Source organism: Lepidothrix coronata, unplaced genomic scaffold (assembly GCF_001604755.1).
Source record: "Lepidothrix coronata isolate B3197 unplaced genomic scaffold, Lepidothrix_coronata-1.0 Scaffold17, whole genome shotgun sequence".
NCBI lineage: Eukaryota > Metazoa > Chordata > Aves > Passeriformes > Pipridae > Lepidothrix > Lepidothrix coronata.
This window is the reverse complement of record NW_016690197.1, coordinates 1,390,008-1,409,753: the sequence shown is the minus strand read 5'-3', so window position 1 is coordinate 1,409,753 and position 19,746 is coordinate 1,390,008. Positions and strand designations below refer to the sequence as shown.

Genomic DNA, 19,746 nt, shown 5'->3' with positions numbered 1-19,746 from the left:
AATAAAAGAACCCACTTTTAGACCCATACCTACTGATGTGCTTTAAACTCATCCTCATGATTTACAGCAATGAGCTTTGTAGCAACATTTCCCTGTTCTCTACGTCTTTAAAGTGGAAAGTCTCTGCTGCTCTCACTCCGTAGCTTAACCTGCAGATTGCTGCAATAAATACCAGCCATGTTTGTGGTGCGCCAGTAAATTCTCCTTTGGCAGCTGCTCTCACACTGATGCATTGCACAGCCTCCCTGCCCCTGCTAGCAGTAATGCAGTTCTGATCTCACAGGTCAGCTGGTACCCATCACATTTTGTAATTACCTTCTAGCAGCTTGTTGCACCCAGATATCAGCATAGAGTTTTCAAGCTCTGTAGTAAGCAGAATAAATTGAGCTCAACATCACTTTCACATTCCTTTAAAAAGCCTCCTCTTGTCCAGTACTCCCCCCCGCACCTTAAACATGGCAAGTATTTAAATAGTGAAATATCTGCTTCTCAGCCCTGAAAGACTGGAAGTTGGCCTACCTACAGTACTGACTTCAGCAATACAATTTTTCACAATTCTCCATCTTTTTAAGGCCCTTATAGTTTTGAGATCCTTGTATCTTGATACTGCACTTTTACAGGAAGAGTGCATCAGTTTGGAAGCATCCACACCTAAAACGTGCAAATAAAACTGACAGAACAAAAAATGTGTTCAAACACTTTTTTATTAGTTAAAAAAAAATATTTCCACAATACCTAGAGATCCCAAGTGCCAGTGCAGATGGACGCGACACACAGACGAGTGAGTCCAACCAAAAGATGCAAAGCAAGTGGGTCGGGAAGCCAGGAGGGAGGTGGGGAAGGACAGACCCCCTGGTACACACCTGAACTTTACTTACAATCAGAGGAGTCTGGCTTACATATATTGTACAACTCTTTTTGAGGCAAGTGAAAGACTACAGAGCTGAATGTAGTTAGTCTATGGACAGTGGGATTTTCCTGTTGTAGTGTCAGCTAATATTTCCATGTACGCTCTTGGAATGGTCTCTTTTGACCTAGGATTCCCTAACTTGATGGATCGCCTTCAATTTCACCCTGTGAGAGGAGAGAGATAGGAAAACAGTTAAATATTTCCAGTGGAAAACATATATAAATAAAATAAAGAGAAAAATCAATGCTAATAGTCACCACAAAAAAAAAAAATCACGAACAGCTACAAAACAATGAGGACCATAAGTGGCAGAGAAAATAAATGAAATATCCATTCCTTCTGGAAACCAGACACACTCCCACTGACCTCCAGGGAAAATGAGGGTGTGAGTTCCCAGATGGTGGAAGTCGAGCTAATGTGGGGCCGGGCTGCCACCAGCAGGAGTGTCCTGCTTTCTGCTGCTGGGTCTGCTCCTGCAGCCTGACATGAGCACTGGTGCAGCCATGGAGTCAGTCACATTAGTGGGGCTCATTTCGGGGACTGGCAGCAGGGGTGATGGCTGGCAGAGAGTGGTAGGTGCAAGCTGAGACCACAAAAACAGTCTGAGCTTTGGAAAAGCTGAAAAATGTGGGGTTTGGGTACATGCAGTACCTGTGGAGTGGGCAGACAAAGGCCTTAGGACTGAAACCATAAAGGAAATACCGTGTGAGAAGTATTTGCCCCTTTAAAGCATCCTTGTTGGACAATAAGTTATTCTTGTTCAAGAGCTGAAAGTGGCCCAAAGACTGATATCTGACCCAGGGCTTCAAAAGGACATTGCAGGTAGAACAGATCAAAAATTAAAAGAGCTAATTTAAATGTAGAAAAATCTATAGAAAAATCTAACTTTTTATCTAAAGCTCTTCTAAAGCATGGCTGCAACCAGGAAAAAGCTGTTTCATGTGATGACAAAACCAAAAGAAAGCATTAACTATTATATGTGCATCCACAAAATCAACCCACACCAGGCAGCAGTTTACTCTCTGTCCAGTCTGTCTCCAATAGAAAATTGTTGGTCCCCCCCAAAAAAGGAAGTGGCAAAAGCGAGAACTGATGAGTTCAGGTTTTTGTCAAATAACTCAGGAAAGTGGGAATACTGATGGGAACCTCACACGGCAGATCTACAACCACAGGGTGCAAAGGGGAATTCTCCCGGGAAGGGGGGGAAAGCAGTAACCCAGAAAGAGCCCGCGTGTGGCCCCCAGAGGGCGGGGGCCGTGGCAGGCAGGGCCCTGGCACCCCCTTACCTCTGCCCCGCCCGTGCCTGGCGCCGGGGCCCCCTCTCCGGCCACCCGGGGCTGCTCCGGCGGCTGCGGCGCTGCCAGGTCCTCCTGCCAAGTCACAAGCAAAATGTTTGTCCTTGCTGCCACATGCAGAGTCATCGCCCTAATCTTAGACAGACCATTCGAGCAGGCTGTGCGACAGCGATTGAGCATTACGCACCCAAATAAAACACCAGCTTTAATATTGCTTGAAATCCACTTTTGTTGTGCAGCTCGTTGGAGCAGATATCTGTGAAAAAGCAATTCATTTTCCTACCACCTGGTTTAGGGTCTTTTTCATTCAGAAAATCAGTTCTTTTTTCTGTTACTGAGACCAGAGTTTTGACTCTTTCAGCGTGAAGAAATTTGGGAGGAACAAATAAATTTACCTACAATAAGAGTACACCAAGCCTTTCCCCACATTATCTTACTTACTTTAAGCACTTATTGCATAGACTAAAACTAATTTACGATACAGCAGTACTGTGGTACTGTTAATGTCATGCTTCAGATAAAGTGTCATTATCAAAGGTTTTGTGTTTGAGTCCAAGTATTTACATAAGCATTTTTGGCTCTTTTAGCTATTTGCCTGCATCTTTCAGCTTCCTTTCTAGCCCAAAAGGAAGAGAAAAGGTTGTATTGCCAGGCAGTTACTTTAAGCACAATTTAGCCAGAGAGGACAAAACCCTGACTGTACTGGACAGAAAGAACAAATGCTCCTGTGTGGAATCAGTCAGTGAGAGCAGGAGGAAGCAGAAATAGCAGGACTTCTATAGCCCAGCCCCAAATAACCAGGTAACTCAAAATTACTAAGCTTCTCTGTCCCCTTTGAGCACACATGCCCAGCAGTTTCCCTGAATTACTCTTTTCCCAGGTGAAGTCAGGGCTAACACAGAGGGAACCAGAGACACACATATTATGTAAAGGGAAAGTCAATTTTGCATGGAGGACAGAGTTATCATTTGAATTTTAACATTTTGAAACACAGGGTCACCACATTCCCTGGTGCTGCTGGTGATGCAGTACAGACCAAATGTCCCTGCCAAGCCTCCCGTAAACAGAGCTTCATGCTCCCTTGTGTTTGGGGAACTCCACTCTTAATTTTGACACGTGTCTTTATTTTCCTGTTCAGTCATAAGTGTTCTTATCAGTAGGAGAGCACTCCTGCTGCTTTTGGGACTGAATCATGGAAGAAGAGGGGATACAAAATAAAAAGGGAAAAATACACAGAGTATATAAGGTGGAGCCCATGAAAATTTAAGTTGAAAATTGGACTTCAGGTCTTTTTGTGGCAGGAAGGGGAGCCAGGAGATGGAAGCACTGCAACCTGCTTCTCCTACCTATAGGCTTTCTGCTCTCCATATAAGCTACCAAGGGATCAATCCACCAAAACCAGAAAACAGCCAAAATATGAGCTGCAGCCCAGTACTGATGTCTGTCACAGCTGCAGGCATTCCCTTCGTCTCCCTGCTGAGACTAGAGTTGATTAGTTTGTTTATGGAGAGCACCACGTACTGGGGTGTCTCCAGATGAGAAGCACAGTGTGACCACCTTTTCCCAAGGAACACGCCCTTAATTTGCACTGCATTGTTGGCCTGAGCTGTTTTAAGTAAGCCCAGGTAACTTAATGACATCAAATTGTGCACATCATGGAAGACAGTTTCTCCCAGCACAGCAGGGATCGTGGCTGTTGTGGAGAGGCCATAGCTCTGATGGAGCCACTCAGCCACAGCCTTTCAGAAATGCAACTCCCCTGCAGTCAGCAAACAGCTCACTGCTCTGAATTTATGGAGGCTCATCCAGCCTCAGGATCCAGCCTCAGGATCCAGCCTCAGGATCCAGCCTGTGGCTTGAAAAGACTTCAGATGCATATAAAAAGTACTACGCCTTATAACTCAACAGCACGAGTTAGGCCAAAGCGGGTAAAAATAGCCTCAAATTGTATTTTCAAGCTTTACAAGCAGGTTTTTTGGCTGTTAGGTGGAAAGGAAAGAAATCTGCAATGCAAGCTGCTCACAGTAGCTGCAACAGCAGGTGTCTCGTAGGTGTTTTGCAGGTGGAGTTACCAGCTGCTGTGTGAAATCGTGAAGGTCAATCAAAGGTGACTGCCGAAGGTGCTGAGCTGTGCTGGGAACCTGGAGGACAGCTCACAGGAACACAAGGAGAGGTGAGGTGCACTCTATCTTTCTGCAGGGTACAACCACCTCCTGTTCTTGTGGGCAGGGAACTCAGCTGCGGTAGATGTGGAAAGAGTCATGGAAAAGAGATACCTTCCTCAGGACCACCCTCAGGACACTGCGTCCAAGAGCAACGGATGGGCTGAAGAATCCCTGTTCAGCTATTGTGCTGCTTGTTATATCCCTTAAATCGTGCTCTCCTTGCCAAGACTCTGCTCCAGAAGGATAAAAATCAACCATCTATTTTTAGAAAGGGAAGCAACCATGTTTCTGGATAGTATTTCTAAACTTTGGTGGAGGAACCAGCACAATTGCAGGATGAAGAGGTGTCAGGCTGTGTTAGGGATGTCGCCTCACAGCCTTTTTCTCACGCGCTTCCCACCCTGCCCAGAATAGTGATCCTGAGATGAGGAAGGGCTGCATTCTTCAGCTGGGTGTTAGCTGGGTGAGGATTGCAGTAACTGCTCAGGAAAACAGAGCAGGACCACGTGATGGAAGGGTCTTCACTTTGGAGGAAGAGCCAGAGATCCCTGGGTACGAGCTCCAGCTATAGCACTGACCCACAGCACAATGCTGGGCAAGAAAGCAAAGGTGAAAATCCAGCTTCTCTGGGGGACAGCAAGAGTTTTGCCATTCCTTTCGCTGTTCATCTGCTCATTAAAAGGGACAAGATTTTCTAAGGGAGAGGCATGTTGAAACCATGAAGCAATTAGTAATGGTCCTCCTGCTCTTGAAGTGAAACAAGATTTTGTCCCCTCAGAAGTCATGCATTGCCTTAGAATAAGTATTTTAAATGAAAAAAAAAATCAGTTTGCTATGGGCTATTTTCTTCTGTTTTTGGGGGAGAAGCTGAATCTTTTTTGCTAATGAAGAGAGAATTAAGGACTTTAACATAATAGTTAAGTGAAACACAAGACCTTAGAATTTCTTAAAGGAATACCATACAAGTTTTTAAATATTTTATGAATAAAAAATACATTCCCATATAAAATATATACACTATAGAAGATTTATATATATAAAAAACAATATTTAACTAAGGTTATGAAACATAGGTACATGTTCAGCTACCACAAATGAAGGACTTGACAAATTAGATCTGCCATTTATAAAGATATTCCTGTGTAATGTTGAGATCTTAAATAGACCATACTATAGGCTCCCGGGTTCAGATATTTTAATATTTTTTTAAACTGATTTGAAACCCCAGAAATATTGAAAAATAATTAATTATAATTTCATTTCTCAGATTTCTTTTTTCCCCTCAGGTTCTATGAAATTCCCTTTTCCAGCTTACCAACTGAGTTGCATGTTCTGAGTCCATATACAAAATGGAATTTATATTTTTATCTATATTATGTTATAAGCCCGTAGGGCTTTTTTGCTTTTCCCAAAAATTCAGACAAAAATAACCTTATTAGTATTATCTTCCTTATATAACAGAGAAAGCAATCCAATATTGGATGCTGGCATATGACTCACTAGAATCTCAAAAAATTCAGTGGCGAGCAAGAGTTCATTATTATTATTATTATTATTATTATTATTATTATTATTATTATTATTATTATTATTATTATTATTAGGCTGTAAAGCCAGAGAGGTTCACTGGCAGCCTCATCTGCTACAAATTTAACAGCCCTCAATGGGACATCAATTGCATAAGGCAGAGAGGTTCAGCCTCCTGTAGTGCTCTTGACCTTGGGCGTTGGAGCAAACACAACAGTACTTGGCAGTATCCCCACTCCACTCCCTCGTAAATCCTCAGGCAACCTGACAGGTCCTATGGACAGGCTGTGCTGTATAGGTTTCAGGCTGAACGTGCTTGGAGTGATGCTGACAGCTCTAAGAGGTCAACTCGTGCCTAAAGTGAGTGGACCTACCAACAGGACAGAGAGATGGGCACACAGGAGCCCTGTCTTACCCTGCAAATCCAGATGGACTCTTGGGGGGGCTTTGTTTTCATCCAGCTCACAGCCAGACTCTCACACTTTCCCGGGACTGCTTATAGAAATAATACATATTTAACAATGTATCCTACGGGATTGTTGCGGCACAGCTTTGAGCCATGAAGCAAACACGTGGTCTTGCAGACTTTAAGGCTTCACCAGTGCCACCAACTCAGCTATTTTTTCATGAGAAAATGTATGCCTGGATGCACTAACGAGACTGAGAAGAAAGCATAAAAAAAGTGCCTGTAGGCAGAATACCCTGTTCCACACTGCTTTTGTAGTCTCTCCTGCTCCATCAGATGTGGACGGATACTACTGGGATGCATCACTGCATCAACCAAGTACAGAGAAGCTTGAATGCCAAGAGGAAGAGTTGCAACTATTTATTCTACTTAACTGTAAGGCAGTTTAGCTGCTGATTTCCCTGCTCCTCTTGCTCAGCAGCTCTGCCCTCCTTGGCCTCTCAAATGCCCTTGGTTGCTCTCTCCTAGTGGCGCTTGCCCTGCCCAGACTAACTTGAACGGGGAGGTCACTCAGTTTCTGCTTCCAATTCCTTCGGTGCAACTGCCTTGGCCTCGGTGGTGTTGCAGGGTGTGAGTGAGCAGAATCAAGGCCACCATCGTTCACCTCCAGAGTGTGCAGCTGTTATGAAAGCGATGAGCCCCAGCCTGGGTGTGGCTCGTGCACACGAGATCAGGTGCACAGGGAAACGCTGTGATCCAGTGAACGCACCCAGTGGATGCACATAACTGACAACTGCTCCAATAATTAATGGAGCGAAACAAAAAAAGGATCAAACCCAATTCAAAGTGACAGAGTCATGAGCTGACAGCTAAATCATGAAAACCTTCAGGACAAATAGATCTAAGGGGAAGATCTAGGTAGAGGGTGCAGGGAAGCATCATACTGGGGAAGTTGTTCCACTCCCTGAAGGACATTTTGTGAGTGTATGTACGTGCCCTCGTTCCCAGCCACGTGGTGTCTGCATTGCAGCAAGCTCTGTGCTGCGTCATGCAGACGAAGAATTAATCCTCTCCTAAGACAGGGATATGTAGTGGGTGGTTATCTCACTGGAATCTCTTGATGTCCACCCCAGGGATGGGGATGGGTGCGGAGCCACAGACAGAACACATCGCTGATGGGTTTCATTCCTTTGTGGATCAGAAAAATTGTGGCGAGTTTATAATCTCTTAACTTACATATTTTTTAGTTAATACTTAAAAACTCCCCCAAATCAGTCAATACTTTCCTGTACTCAGTGAGCAGCGACCAGGCCACTGCCAAAGCCCTATCAGGCGATGCCAACACTACGTAACGTTGTTCTCATCTGGTACTTGGCACCCCCTCACAGGCATAGAGCTACTCCAGCCTCATTTCCTTCTGCATGGCTCTGAGTGCTCCCACCAAGGACAGCAAGGAGCAGCAGGTTGCCAACTGCCCCATGGGTGTGCACATTTCAGTGCCTACCACGATCCAATAGCAGGCTGAATTCTTTCCCATGACCCAAGTCACCACGCGGGACACCCACAGAACTGAACCAACCCATGGCTGCTGTCATGAGCAAAACTTAACTCAGAATCCTCAGAGTTCCCCTCTCCTGCCACCCATGCTAGCTGTCAAATGCACAGATTAAATGTCAACAAGCTCTCCATAATTGATATTAATAGTGGGAAAGCTCAGCTGGAGACATGCCTCCTAGGCCACTTGCCTCCCCCAGACCCGAGTCACCCTCCTGCACTGCTCAGTGCCAGGCATTCACACAGATCCCTGGTGCTTTGAACAACCCCTCTATAAAGTCAGCAGGGAACAGCACTGGAGACAGCTGAAAACCAAAATAAGGCATTAGCAACTGCTCTGTGCAATTAGAAAGGAGGAGGACAGGATGGAACACAAAGAAGTCTCAGCACTGGATATAACACCTCCCTCAAACTTCAGGGGCTGAAAGGCTTGTGTATGACTCCAGGATTGCAAGATGATAACAGTAGGTATTCACTGCTTAAATATCTAAAAGCTTTAACTTATCACTCTTAGTGTATCTTCAATGGGTCTCCCATAGGCATTATAGTGCCTGGTGCTGCTCTTGGCAGACTCTGGATGTATTTCCATTAGCAAACTGTGCAGCACAATAGGAGCAGATCTGGAGAAAAAGCAGCTGGTGCCCAAGAGCCCAGCACAACTCCTTCTATTCCTTTCAGGGCCCTCCCTCAGGAGCAGCCTTGGCTCCAAGGCAATTAACCATTAGCAGTTGGGAGGTGCTCGGTCTGCTCATGGAGCTCAATCTTCCGTGTCTAGCTCTATGATAAAGTATCGTGAGCGAGCATGAATAAAAGATTTGCACTACTAAGCTGAGCTAAACCAGTAGAATAGATGACCCTTCTTTCACAGAAACAAACATTTTTTCCTGAATTCCTTTCTCCTGTGACTTTGTCTTGTTTTTCTCCTCCTGTTTTCATTCTGCTGCCCACCTCTGCTGTTTGGCATGACACCACGATGCTGTGTCCAAACCAGTCTCCTGGTTCCATTTAGTCTGCCCTTTGGCATGTGACACATCCTAACTTTTTATTTCTTGAATGATCTCCATTTTAACTCTAAGCAGTCAGATCAGCACTCCAATCAATGGAAGATGCCAAAATGACAGTTCAGATGCTTAATGCTTTAACCCTCCAAACCCTCACAGCTCTGTATATTGCCTGCAGTCTGCATAAGCCAGAACCTCTACTAGGGTGAAGGAATCACTGATTTTCTGAGGGACTACATTCACAAAGATGGAAACAGATAACATTGACTGATTTGAACTCTGAAATCAGCTGTAAACTGTAGTTGTCAGTCTTTGAGGTGGGGCTCTCACTTCGGAGGAAAGGGGAACAAGATTGCTGCTGCTCACTCCTTGCTAGAGGGAAGACAGTCCAATACCTGCAGGATGGATTCCTACAGTCAGCAAATTCCTCACTCTCCTGGGTCAATCACCCTGCACCAGGTCAGCTGAAAGGTTGAAGGGGGTATTCTGGCCCCATGGAATTAGGAATCACTGTTTGCTCCTACAGCCCAAATGCTGTGGGAATAGAGATTAATCTTATCCCAGGGGCTTAGCAGAACTCCTGTATCTGCCCTTTTCACATGCTTGCAGGAGGACATTTTGCGTCACTCGTAGCTGCTGTTCCCCTCTTTTGTTAGGCTATTCTCTCAGGATTTATATGCTGTGTAGAAGTTTTGTTTCACATCACAATGTGTTTACGTGCAGGTCAGGAAATTAATCAGCCGACTATCTGAACAATTAAAACAATTTTGGCCAGCCTGGCTTTGCTTTGATTCAGGGTTTGGGTTTGTTGTGACTCATCTAGCTCATGTGGCTGTCAACAGCAGTGATCACAGCCCACTGAAGAGGGGAAAGAGCTGGGCTTACCAAAGAGCTGCCAAGTATTTGTACATCGTGCTGTACAAATGGTTGCTGTTTGTTACCACCCGGGGAAAGCATCTTCTCTAATGGTCAACACCGCCTTCATCTAGGGAACTGTTCTGCTCCTTCACATGCCCCTTAATCCCCTCACTTGAAGCAGTCCAAGTGCCAAATTAAGCTGGAGGACAGAAGATGCCTTGTCTGAATCTGGCTTAATCCGTGCACAATTTGGATCACACGGCCTTTATCAATAAGTGCTTGGATGTTGCCAAAACCAGCAGGAAGCAGAGCAGCAGGGTCAGGCGCTCTGCCAGGACCGGGCTGTGCCTGAATTGCTGCTGCCCTCTGCTGCCTCCGGAGCTGCCCGGGCCGAGGCTGTGTATCCCACCAGTGTGGCACAGGTGTGAGGGCAAGTGCTGAGCTCCTGTGCCTTCCCACCCTGCACATCCCAGAGCTCTGACTCCATCCAGGTGCTCACTGCAGCCCAGCCGCATTTCTGCTCAAGTTCCTGGGGAAAAATGCTTTTCTACATTCATAAGAAAATGAAAGACTCTTGCCAGCAGTGCTCACTGATGAGACAAGAGGCAATGGGCACAAATTGATTCAAGTGTCCATCTGAACAGAGGAAAACACTCTGTTTTTTCTCTCTCTTCCTGTGAGGGTGGTCAAACATTGGCACTGGTTGTTCAGGGGTGTTGAGGAGTCTCCATCTGTGGAGATATTCAAAATTCAGCTGTACAGAGTCCTCTCTCACTGACCCTAAGGAGGTTGGACTAGATGGTCTCAAGTAGTCCCTTCCAAACTAAATGATTCTGTGACTATATTATGCATTATAGGATAATATTAAGTGTTATACAAAAGCAGATATTGCTGCAAACCTTTCATTACATAAGGAAAACCATCACCTGTAAATGTTTGAAGGTATTTTAAGTGTAATCCAAAGGTGACTCTTCCATCCTGCACACCACTGAAGAAACAAACATACCTTTTTTACAACTCCTGTGGTGGCTGCGATGGTCTCTGCTCCTTCTACAGTTTTGTTTGCCACTGTATTCACGCTGGCTACTACAGCCTCTCCCACCACATTGGCCTGCTCTTTGGTCTTCTCAGCAACTGGGGTTTTAACAAAAGCAGAAAGTCAGTGAGCTAGACACTGCCAAAAGGCTGCCAAATTCCCCGGGACAATAACATGAATGCACTGAGGTAAAAGAAGAAATTGGCCCTTGTACAGTCCTTGTTTGGATTTTTTTAGATGAGATCACGTCTGAATTTACATTATGATTGTAAGGGTTTTTGTCTGACTCAAAATGCTGTTCAGAGAGCAGCACTGCAGCCTGTCAGTCATTGTGGGAAACTGCAGAATGAAAAATTCACTGTCAGAATGAAAAATTCACCGTCAAATACTAAGAGACAATAGTGCAAATAAGGTATTTTGCATTGCAGATTCTGCATGGCCTCTTCATGGGTACCCTCTGTTTGATTTAATACTCCTGGGTAGAAAAAAGTAATCATTATGAAATTCTCCAGGGAAAGGATCCATTCATCTCCCTTCAAGGCAGTCCACATGGCTGCTCTGCCTTGGAGCTTGGGTCCTAGAAGGAACCCTCTGGGTCCTTGATTCTGTGACTGCCTGACAGGAGTCTCCCAAAGACCACGGTTTTGGCCCGACAGGAACTGATGCAAGCAAATCCTTTCTTCATGCTGGGCAGCACACTTGACATTGTGAAATGTCTAAATTGCTGTGAATCATCCCAGTCTGCCAAGTAACCTTTATTAGATTTTTTGACCCGCTCTACTGATCAATTATTTTCTCCCATCTGTGTCCACTGCAAATGCCAGACCCTGAACCATTGCTCCTGGCAAGCATCCTCCATTCATCACCTGGAAGGTCACACATGTCAGTGGTGTCCCCCACAGACCTCCCATTTGGCAAACCATCACAGATTCCCACATCCCTCTCAGGGCTGTGCTCTTACCTGAGGTCACACTTTGCACCACGCCTTCCTTGGTTTTGGTGCCTGTGAAAGGAAACACAGTCCATCAGTGCTACCTAGCTAAGAAACCTGTGGTTTCTGGACACGTACGGCTTTTTGTTCTTACAAAGTGCAGTAGGGAGCTATAGTGCCGCTGGTACCTCCTGCTCAGACACAAGCCATTTGTAGAGCCAGAAAAGGGGACCAGCTTCCCTCCCCAATAAAGTCAATAAGTACCTTTGTGCTGAGAGTTGGAGAACTTCAACAACAAATTCTCTGGAGATGCCTAGACCTGAAAAATTTTGACTATATCATGCTGAACTATGAAAAATCGTCCCTGGAATATTTCCAAAATTAAAAGAACAGTTAAATAGTGGTAAGTCAATGTTAAGCTAATTGTAAAAATGACTGTATATTAAATCACCTGGTAAAATCTCACCTACTTCAGTTTTGCAAGACAAGGAGTCACATCTGTGACTCTCTCCTGCCTTTCAGCAGAATCCTTGGCTGCAGCAGTCATTTAAAATCTCATTCTATATCACAAGTAAAGACTTGAGAATCTTAAAGCTGAATTTACAGAACAACCACCCACCTACTACATACCTACTAACCAGATTCCCATTTTGGTGCCTCAGCCTAGGCTGTAAGTGCCTGCTCACAGTGATACACAGAATGCAGATGGTTTTATCTCAAATTATGAAAGTACACCATATGTATACTTACATTGTAATTTATCTCGCTGTTCTCAAGGCAGAAAAGCTAACAGGATGTGAAGGCATTCAGTTTGCAACACAAATAGCCCTAAGGAATAATTAATCTCTGTGATTTTCCTCCATGCTTCAAGTGACCAGCTATATATCCCTTCTACCTTTTTACTGCAGCAGATAAGCTAAATCATATGGTAGATGGGCAGCCCCCACAGTAACTACGTGCTTTACACATTGAAAAAATAAAGGATCAAATTTATCGCTGTTACAATTTAAAAGAACAATGCCAAAACATACCACTGGTCTCACTTTACTGTATTTTGTAAATTATCTGCACCTAAGCAGGCTCTCTTCAAATTTCCCATACTGATACAGCAAAAGGATTTCTATGGCCAACCATCAAAATGATAAAAATAGAGAACCAGGCAGATCTTTGACTCCATGGAAGTGCAGCATCCACGGGTGTGGTGGGAGAAACCAGCTACAAACCACATCTCGTTCTCATTAGCAGCCTGAGAAGTGAAACAGGTGCAGTGCCCTGATAACAACAGATCCAGCCCAGCTCTGTTCTGCCTGACACATGTTACGTATTATTGGATGTTATTCTCAATTGTTGATTTATTTTGGTGGTTGTAATTGTCGCCCGGGGCAGAACAAAACTGTTCTACTACAATATGCCCTCAACATTTCACTCCACCCTCCTGAACTGTGTTAAAACTGAAGAGATGAAATCTTTGTACTTTATTATACTCGTTAGTGCTGTAAACTGCAGTTCCTAGTGGTGCACGTGATACACGTGCACTGCTGTGAGCTGGATTTAATAATGATGCCCGTGATACACAAATGTGAGCAGAAGCACAGCAGCGAGCAGAGCAAGTGCGAGTCTCAAGCCATGAATGTGAGCTCCTGAGTGGGCCAAACACACTGTTCAATTCAGACACCATCGTGCTCTGTTTTCCCTCCCAGTGCTTCTATGAAACACTGCCACAATGCTTATCTGACATACAAGAGTGTCTCATGTCAGACACAGATGTTCAAGCACAGCCCTTTTTTGTTGTTTTTTGGTCAAAGGGCAGTTGATAGGTAAGCAAAGTGGATGATTTGCTGTATTAGACTTCCATGTGTTTCAGTTGTGCAGTAAACACTCTTAGTGAGACTTCTGTCTTCTATATATTTTTTACCAGACTTTTAAGGTGACTATCGGGGCTCAATTCTTTTACAGGGGGAGGGGAGTGGTTGGGGGCTATATCTGCTGATCAAAAACAGTTCCAGAAAGGAGGGCTGCAGACAGAAGAAAAACATCCGAATCCATTTTGCCACAGAAGCAGTGTCATTGGGAAGAGTCCCTGCTGCAGCCCGGGGAGAGCTCGCCTCACGTTCCCGGCCCGGCCACACCCGATGACTCAGGCTCACATCCATTATGCACCGCATGAAACCTGACCTTCCGGCGCACACTCCTGCCAGCAACCCGCATCTGTTGAATCAGAAAGCAATCACCTGATGCTCAATCTCATTTCGCTCATTAGCCCTTGCCTGCGGCTTCTGTACACAGAATTAAAAGTTCATGCATCCTGCCTCTTCTGAGTGCTGTGAGTCATCTGTGAGAGCTTTGGTACGGCAAGGGTGGGACTGAGGTGGTGGGAGAAGGTTTAGAGTAGAAAGGGATATTATGATGGGCGTTAAGTCCTGCAGGAGTCACTTGGTTTAAGTAGAGCTTGGTGCGTTGGGGCTTTCTGTGACACACACGGTCGAAAATCTTTCTGGAAAACTAGAAGTGCATTCTTTGTTGAGGCTTACTGAATTATAGCATTAAACAGTACTAATGACCTTATACTCAATACTCTGATGCAGCTTTGCATTAAATTCATTAACTAACTGCAGCATCATTTATCCCCCTTTTTAAACCAAACAAAAAAAGACAGCCCATTGAACCAGCTGCTGGATCCCCACTAACTGTGAGGGATCCCCTGCCACTTTGGTGTACCCAGAGGCTGTCACAAGTTGCAGAGCAGTCTGTGATTCTGCTAAGTGCAAAGGTGACCCACGCTACAGGATTTCCCCTCTTTTCATGCCCCCTCTTCTCTATCCTGCCTGCTCAGGAAGCCACACGGAGGGGCAGGAGCACCCCACGCCCTGACTGCCCCGGCGATGGCAGCACCTCGGGCCGGCCCGGCTGTGAACCGCATTGCAGTGCCAGCACAGGAGGGAGGCATCTCCTCTCTGCCACGGCTCGTGGAAGCTGAACCTGCTTGGACCAGAGGGAGGGACAAGCTGGCCACAGTGCCCCAGTGATACTGTTTGCTCCAGGCAGGTGCCTCTGAATGAGTATTGTTTTTCTTCCCCTGGGCAGCAGCAAGTGACTCACCAGATGTGGGGGTTGTGCCCAGACACCTGGAATCCTCCTTGGAGAGTCAGCAATGAGTTAGCACAAACCTGAATAAAAGTCAGGGATCCACTTCATCCATCCTAGGCTATGGGGATTTTCCTCCCTTTCCTGATGTTCTGAAAAGACCCTCAAGGTTTGATGCAGTATTGTTTTCTCCTAGCATCCAAAAATTCAAGTTTTGACACCTAATGCTCTAGATGAAGCTGCTGGGATAGGGCTCTGCAAAGGAAGGAGCAGGGAAAGAACAGTTCAGGTCTGTGATTTACCCTTCACATGGCACAGAGTGATAAAAGGCAGCATGAACAACATACTAATCATTCCAGTTTTAACAGATATACCATGCCTCCACCTTCCCTGGTTATTAAAAAACCTGATTTTCTGAGCTAATCAGCATCTGGCCTTGACTTTTCCTGCCTGTGAAAGACTGAATTTTCCCCAAAGGGCTGAGCTTCCCCTAGTGTGCAACAGGAACTGAATCAGCCCAAGGCAAAGCCCTGTGCAGTGCATGACAGGGCTAGAACTGGCACTATACCAACAAACCAAACCAGTAAAAGGAGAAAGCACTTAATTTTCACCTTGATCCTTATCTGATTCTCATTCAGAGATTAAGGTTTTAAGGCTTTTTAGTTTTAGACTTAGAGAAAACTTTATTGAAAGGTTAGAATCTCATAAAGAGACTCTGCACCTGAAAAGCAGGTCACATTATGGAGGTGTACAACGTGACTGAACAGAGATGTGAGGAATTATGTATAAAAACTCTGAATAGCCCTGACATGACTCAAATCTGGAAGCAGGTGGAGCAGTAGTGATGCCACAATGTGACATCCATATGTGACATTTCACTGGCTGGTGTTTCGGTTACTGTAGTTAGTTTGTTTATAGAGACTCTGCTTACCTTTTTTCTTGTGAGTCAGCTTCAAATTGAAATGTGAACTTTTACATCCATTCATTTCCAGCATGCCAATAGTTAAGTATTTAAAAATTCAGGATGAAGACCTTACCAGACCTGCTACATACAAATTTTATATTCATTTATAATGTACAAATATATGTCTGTAGCTATTTGCAATAGAGCTGTTTTAAATACAGTAGCTAAGTATAGCTGTGGATGTTGCAGTATGATAGCAGGAAGAACGTGCATGTAAACTTTCCAACTAAAATAAATCCTCTTTCCCACATCTAGCAAAAATGAAAAGCTGTGTGAAACACAGTAATCAGCAGTAAGGTAATCAGTCTTGGGAACCTAAGACTCTGTAGATTTTGTATTATCTGGAATATCTGACCATCCAGCCATATAATTGCATTTGCCAGATAGTGAAGATAGTGGGTTTCGAGGGTGACCTTGAAAGGAGAGGTTTCTGAAACAGCCCATTAACTGTGAGAGAGGTCTCCAGACAGGACATCAGGCGTGCTGTTTTCCAGATCCTATTCTTTGGGCAAAAGGAATTCGGGCGTCTCTTGTAAAGCAAGATTAATGTGTGCATGGGCAACGAAATAGGTTGGTGAACAAGAGAAGGATTTCAGGATAAAACAGTTTGTTTGTGGGGAAACAGATGCATCCTGCAATCCCCTCTTACTAACACTGCTGGCTCCTCTCAGGGACCTCCTCAGCGTGTCTCAGTGTGGAGGTGAGGTGGAGACCAGCAGGGCTTAGATGCTTGGAGAGTGTCTGACTCACCCGGCAAACAATCAGTGACTGGTCTAACAGAAACCTTACACCTGAGCATCTGCTCCTCAACATTACATTCCTTCTGTCTCCCCTACAGTAGTGATCGTTTCTATGTCTAATTTACAGTTGGGGAAACTGAGGCATGGGGAGGCTGTGGCACCCCAGGTTTACAAAGAAACTCTGTGTAGAGCTGAGGATGTTATCCAGATCTCCTTGCTATTCATTCCCGAGCTCCAGACACAATATAATTTCCCCAGGCTTTCTCAGAGACAATCTATGCAGCTGTTCATGCTCAAATGTAGATTCAAACTAGTTCTCTCTTACCTACATACATTACCCCTTCTTTAGTCTTCTCCGCAGCCTCTGTCACTCCCTGCTTGGTCTTTTCTGCAGCAGCCACCACACCTTCTTTAGCAATGGAGAAACCTTTCTTAAAGACATCCATTCTTGTTGCTTGTTAAGGTATTATCTGGGATGATCTGAACGAGGGACAGCAGCAAAAAGCACCTCAAGGCTGGGACTGCGAACTGCAGCCTTACCCTCGGCAGATACTCTGTTTCTCTGCCAGGCTCTGCCTTTGCTCTCACTCCTCCGCTGGATGAAGGCAGTGTGGCAAACCTCACAGCCCTCGCTGGCTCTTATTGATGAAGTGTGCTGCAGTGTAGCCAATGCCTGTGTGCAGCTGATACTGAAATATTAATGATATGGATCTGCTTGGGAAGCTTTAAGAAGGGAGGGGGAGAGGAGGACAACGACAGCAGTAGGTAAGGGACTGACTGGAAAATTTCCAGACAGATAGAGCTTTTAAAATATGCTGCAATGCTCTCACTCAAGGATGCTCTCATGTGAAGAGGGAGACTGTTTATCTGGAGAGCTGAGTTCCTGAAAGGGCATCTTCCCGAGGCTGCAGCAGGAGCCAAACAACAGCTCTCATGGGTCCCTAGAGGGTGGAGGGCATATAAAGCTGCTACTACATGTGGCAAACAAACAGGGTCGAAGTTCTGTGGTCTGGCAGTTAGCAGAACCCACCCTGCACAAAGTGGTAATGACAACATTATTTCTAGTAAATACTGAGAGAAAAAGGAACCAGCTACAGCTTGGTGGCTCAGGTGAAGGGAGCTAGAGGTCCCACTTGCCACGTTTGTCAAGTCTGAAGGCATTCACTATAAATTGTGGGCTTTGCTCAGCTGTACATCCCATTACAACGGTTCATTTCTGAAAAATCAGATGCCTGTTGGGGGAAATCCTGTTTCCTATTTGTTTCTCTGAGTTGCTGCAGACAGAGCTCTGCTCTGCCGCCGCACAGCCAGACGACGTTTCACGCCGACGTCAGAGGCCTGTGCTGCAGAGCACAGCGGGGCAGGAACACACCCAGCACAGAACTGACTGGGCAAATCTTACAGCTTGCAGAGAGGATCCATCCAGCCTCCAGGCCTTGCTAGGAAAAGATACAAACCCACAATAACTAATCACAGCTGGATATCCTAATGTGCTTGCAGTCAAACTCTACTTAAGTTGTTTTCTGAAGTAGGTCCTGAGTGGCCCAAATCATCTATTGTCCCACTAGCAAACCAAAATTCAGTGCTAGCACCTGTGAAAGCAATTGCTGGTGCAGCAAGGTGATTTTTAATTAATTTATTTTTAATAGTGCCATATGTGAAACTACGGAAGCCATGAATCATCATCCTCTGAGCCCAAACCCTGACCTGCTTTGGCTGCTTCTCCTCACCAGGCAAACAGAATATGAAATTCAGAGGCTGAGCTGCATTATGAGAGGGTAGCACACTGTAATGTCATGAAATGCAGTGCTTTGTAAGCCACTGCTGCCACAAGTTTTCAGCCTGGAAGTCTCAGATGGGCAATGACTACACAGAAAAGAAAAAGGTCTGAATAAAAAATGGCATATCTGTGTCTACATGCAGACATGTACACAAACAGAGTTCTTACCGTGGAACTAAGAATAGTTCTGCAGTTTTTGGGAGTGGGTTTTTTTACCCCATACTGAAACAATTGAAAAGCTGCTGATCTGGAAAATAATATATAGATTTCTTAATTTTTTTTCTCACAAATAAGGCTCCGTACTTATAAATGGAAGAAAAATTTTCCATTTGAATGTAGAGGAGCCAAACCTCTGTCACATTAACTAATTTATCAGCTGTTAATTAAAAAAAGTGCAAGACTGACAAGAAGGCCAGCACAGCATACCAATTATTATAGGAGCTCACACTGTTGCAGACTGTTGCAGGAAGAAGTGAAAAAAGGCTTTTCTCACCATCCTTCAAAACTCCCCTTAGGTGGCTGGTGCCATGGCTGGTGTTTGTTTCTGCTGCCAGGCTACACATAAACTGAAGGTATCTGCATCTTATTGTGCCATACAAGCAGTGGTTTAGCCAAGCTGCTCTTGGAGCCAGTTGCTAAACTGCCATTGATTTCATCAGGCACAGGGCAGGAGTCTTGTTTTAGCTACATTTGGTAAAAAAATGAATTTACGGCCTTTGGGAATTGCTACAGGCACCATTTACTATTTCATCAGGTTTTCAAAGACCGTTAAAGCAGAGCACAGATCTTCCCATGGCTATGGGTTTTACTGGTATTTTTACTTGAGAATGCCAAGGCTGATAAGGCTGGGTGAGAAGTGTATTTTGATTTCATTCAGCTATTGTTCTGTCACTGTGATTTGTACAATTGAATTCTACATATTTTGCACTGCTATAAAAGGTAACAAACACATGAAATATCAAGCCATGCTGGGATGTGAAACATGAATCATCACCAGATTGAATTAGCCAATACTCAAGTGGGATACTCCTTTCCTGCCTTCTCCTCTCCCGATGACCTTCAGAAAGGGTTCACAAGAGGCATTTAAATGCTGTTGGATCCCTCCCAAGGAAGCAGGCAGTTTGCACAGGCATTGTTTTACCTTGAAACCTTTTTAGGAAAACTCTGGACTCAAGACAACATCGTAGATGATCTATATAGGGCAAGCATCCATAGTGGCTCCTGAACATTTGCCACTTCAATGCAACTGCATTACCCTATTTCTCTCTAAGCAGAGGATTCAGTCCCAGTTTGTTGCCAGTCCTGGCTCAGGTAGATCTAACTACAGGATAAGGTAAGCAACCAGATTTTGTGCCTGGTAAGTTTGCCCCTTGCATCAGATCATATAATCAGGAGCTAAAGAAAAGGTCCTCCAGCAGGCAATTCAGAGACCCTAAGTTCCTATCTCACCTGCCAGCAACCTCTTTTTCTCTGTTATCTGCCTTGTGACACTAGG

At 44.8% G+C, this 19,746-nt stretch overlaps 1 protein-coding gene across 1 annotated transcript; it reads right to left on the bottom strand.

Annotated features, from left to right (window-relative positions):
• Nucleotides 1-688: 688 nt before the first annotated feature.
• SNCG (synuclein gamma) lies at nt 689-17,175 on the bottom strand. Its single transcript, XM_017807002.1, has 5 exons — nt 16,797-17,175; nt 11,714-11,755; nt 10,723-10,850; nt 2,197-2,280; nt 689-1,074 (listed from the first exon to the last, which is right to left on the bottom strand). The coding sequence occupies exons 1-5, from the start codon at nt 16,915-16,917 to the stop codon at nt 1,045-1,047; spliced, it is 405 nt and encodes a 134-aa protein (XP_017662491.1). The 5' UTR covers nt 16,918-17,175; the 3' UTR covers nt 689-1,044.
• Between the last annotated feature and the right edge of the window lie 2,571 nt (nt 17,176-19,746).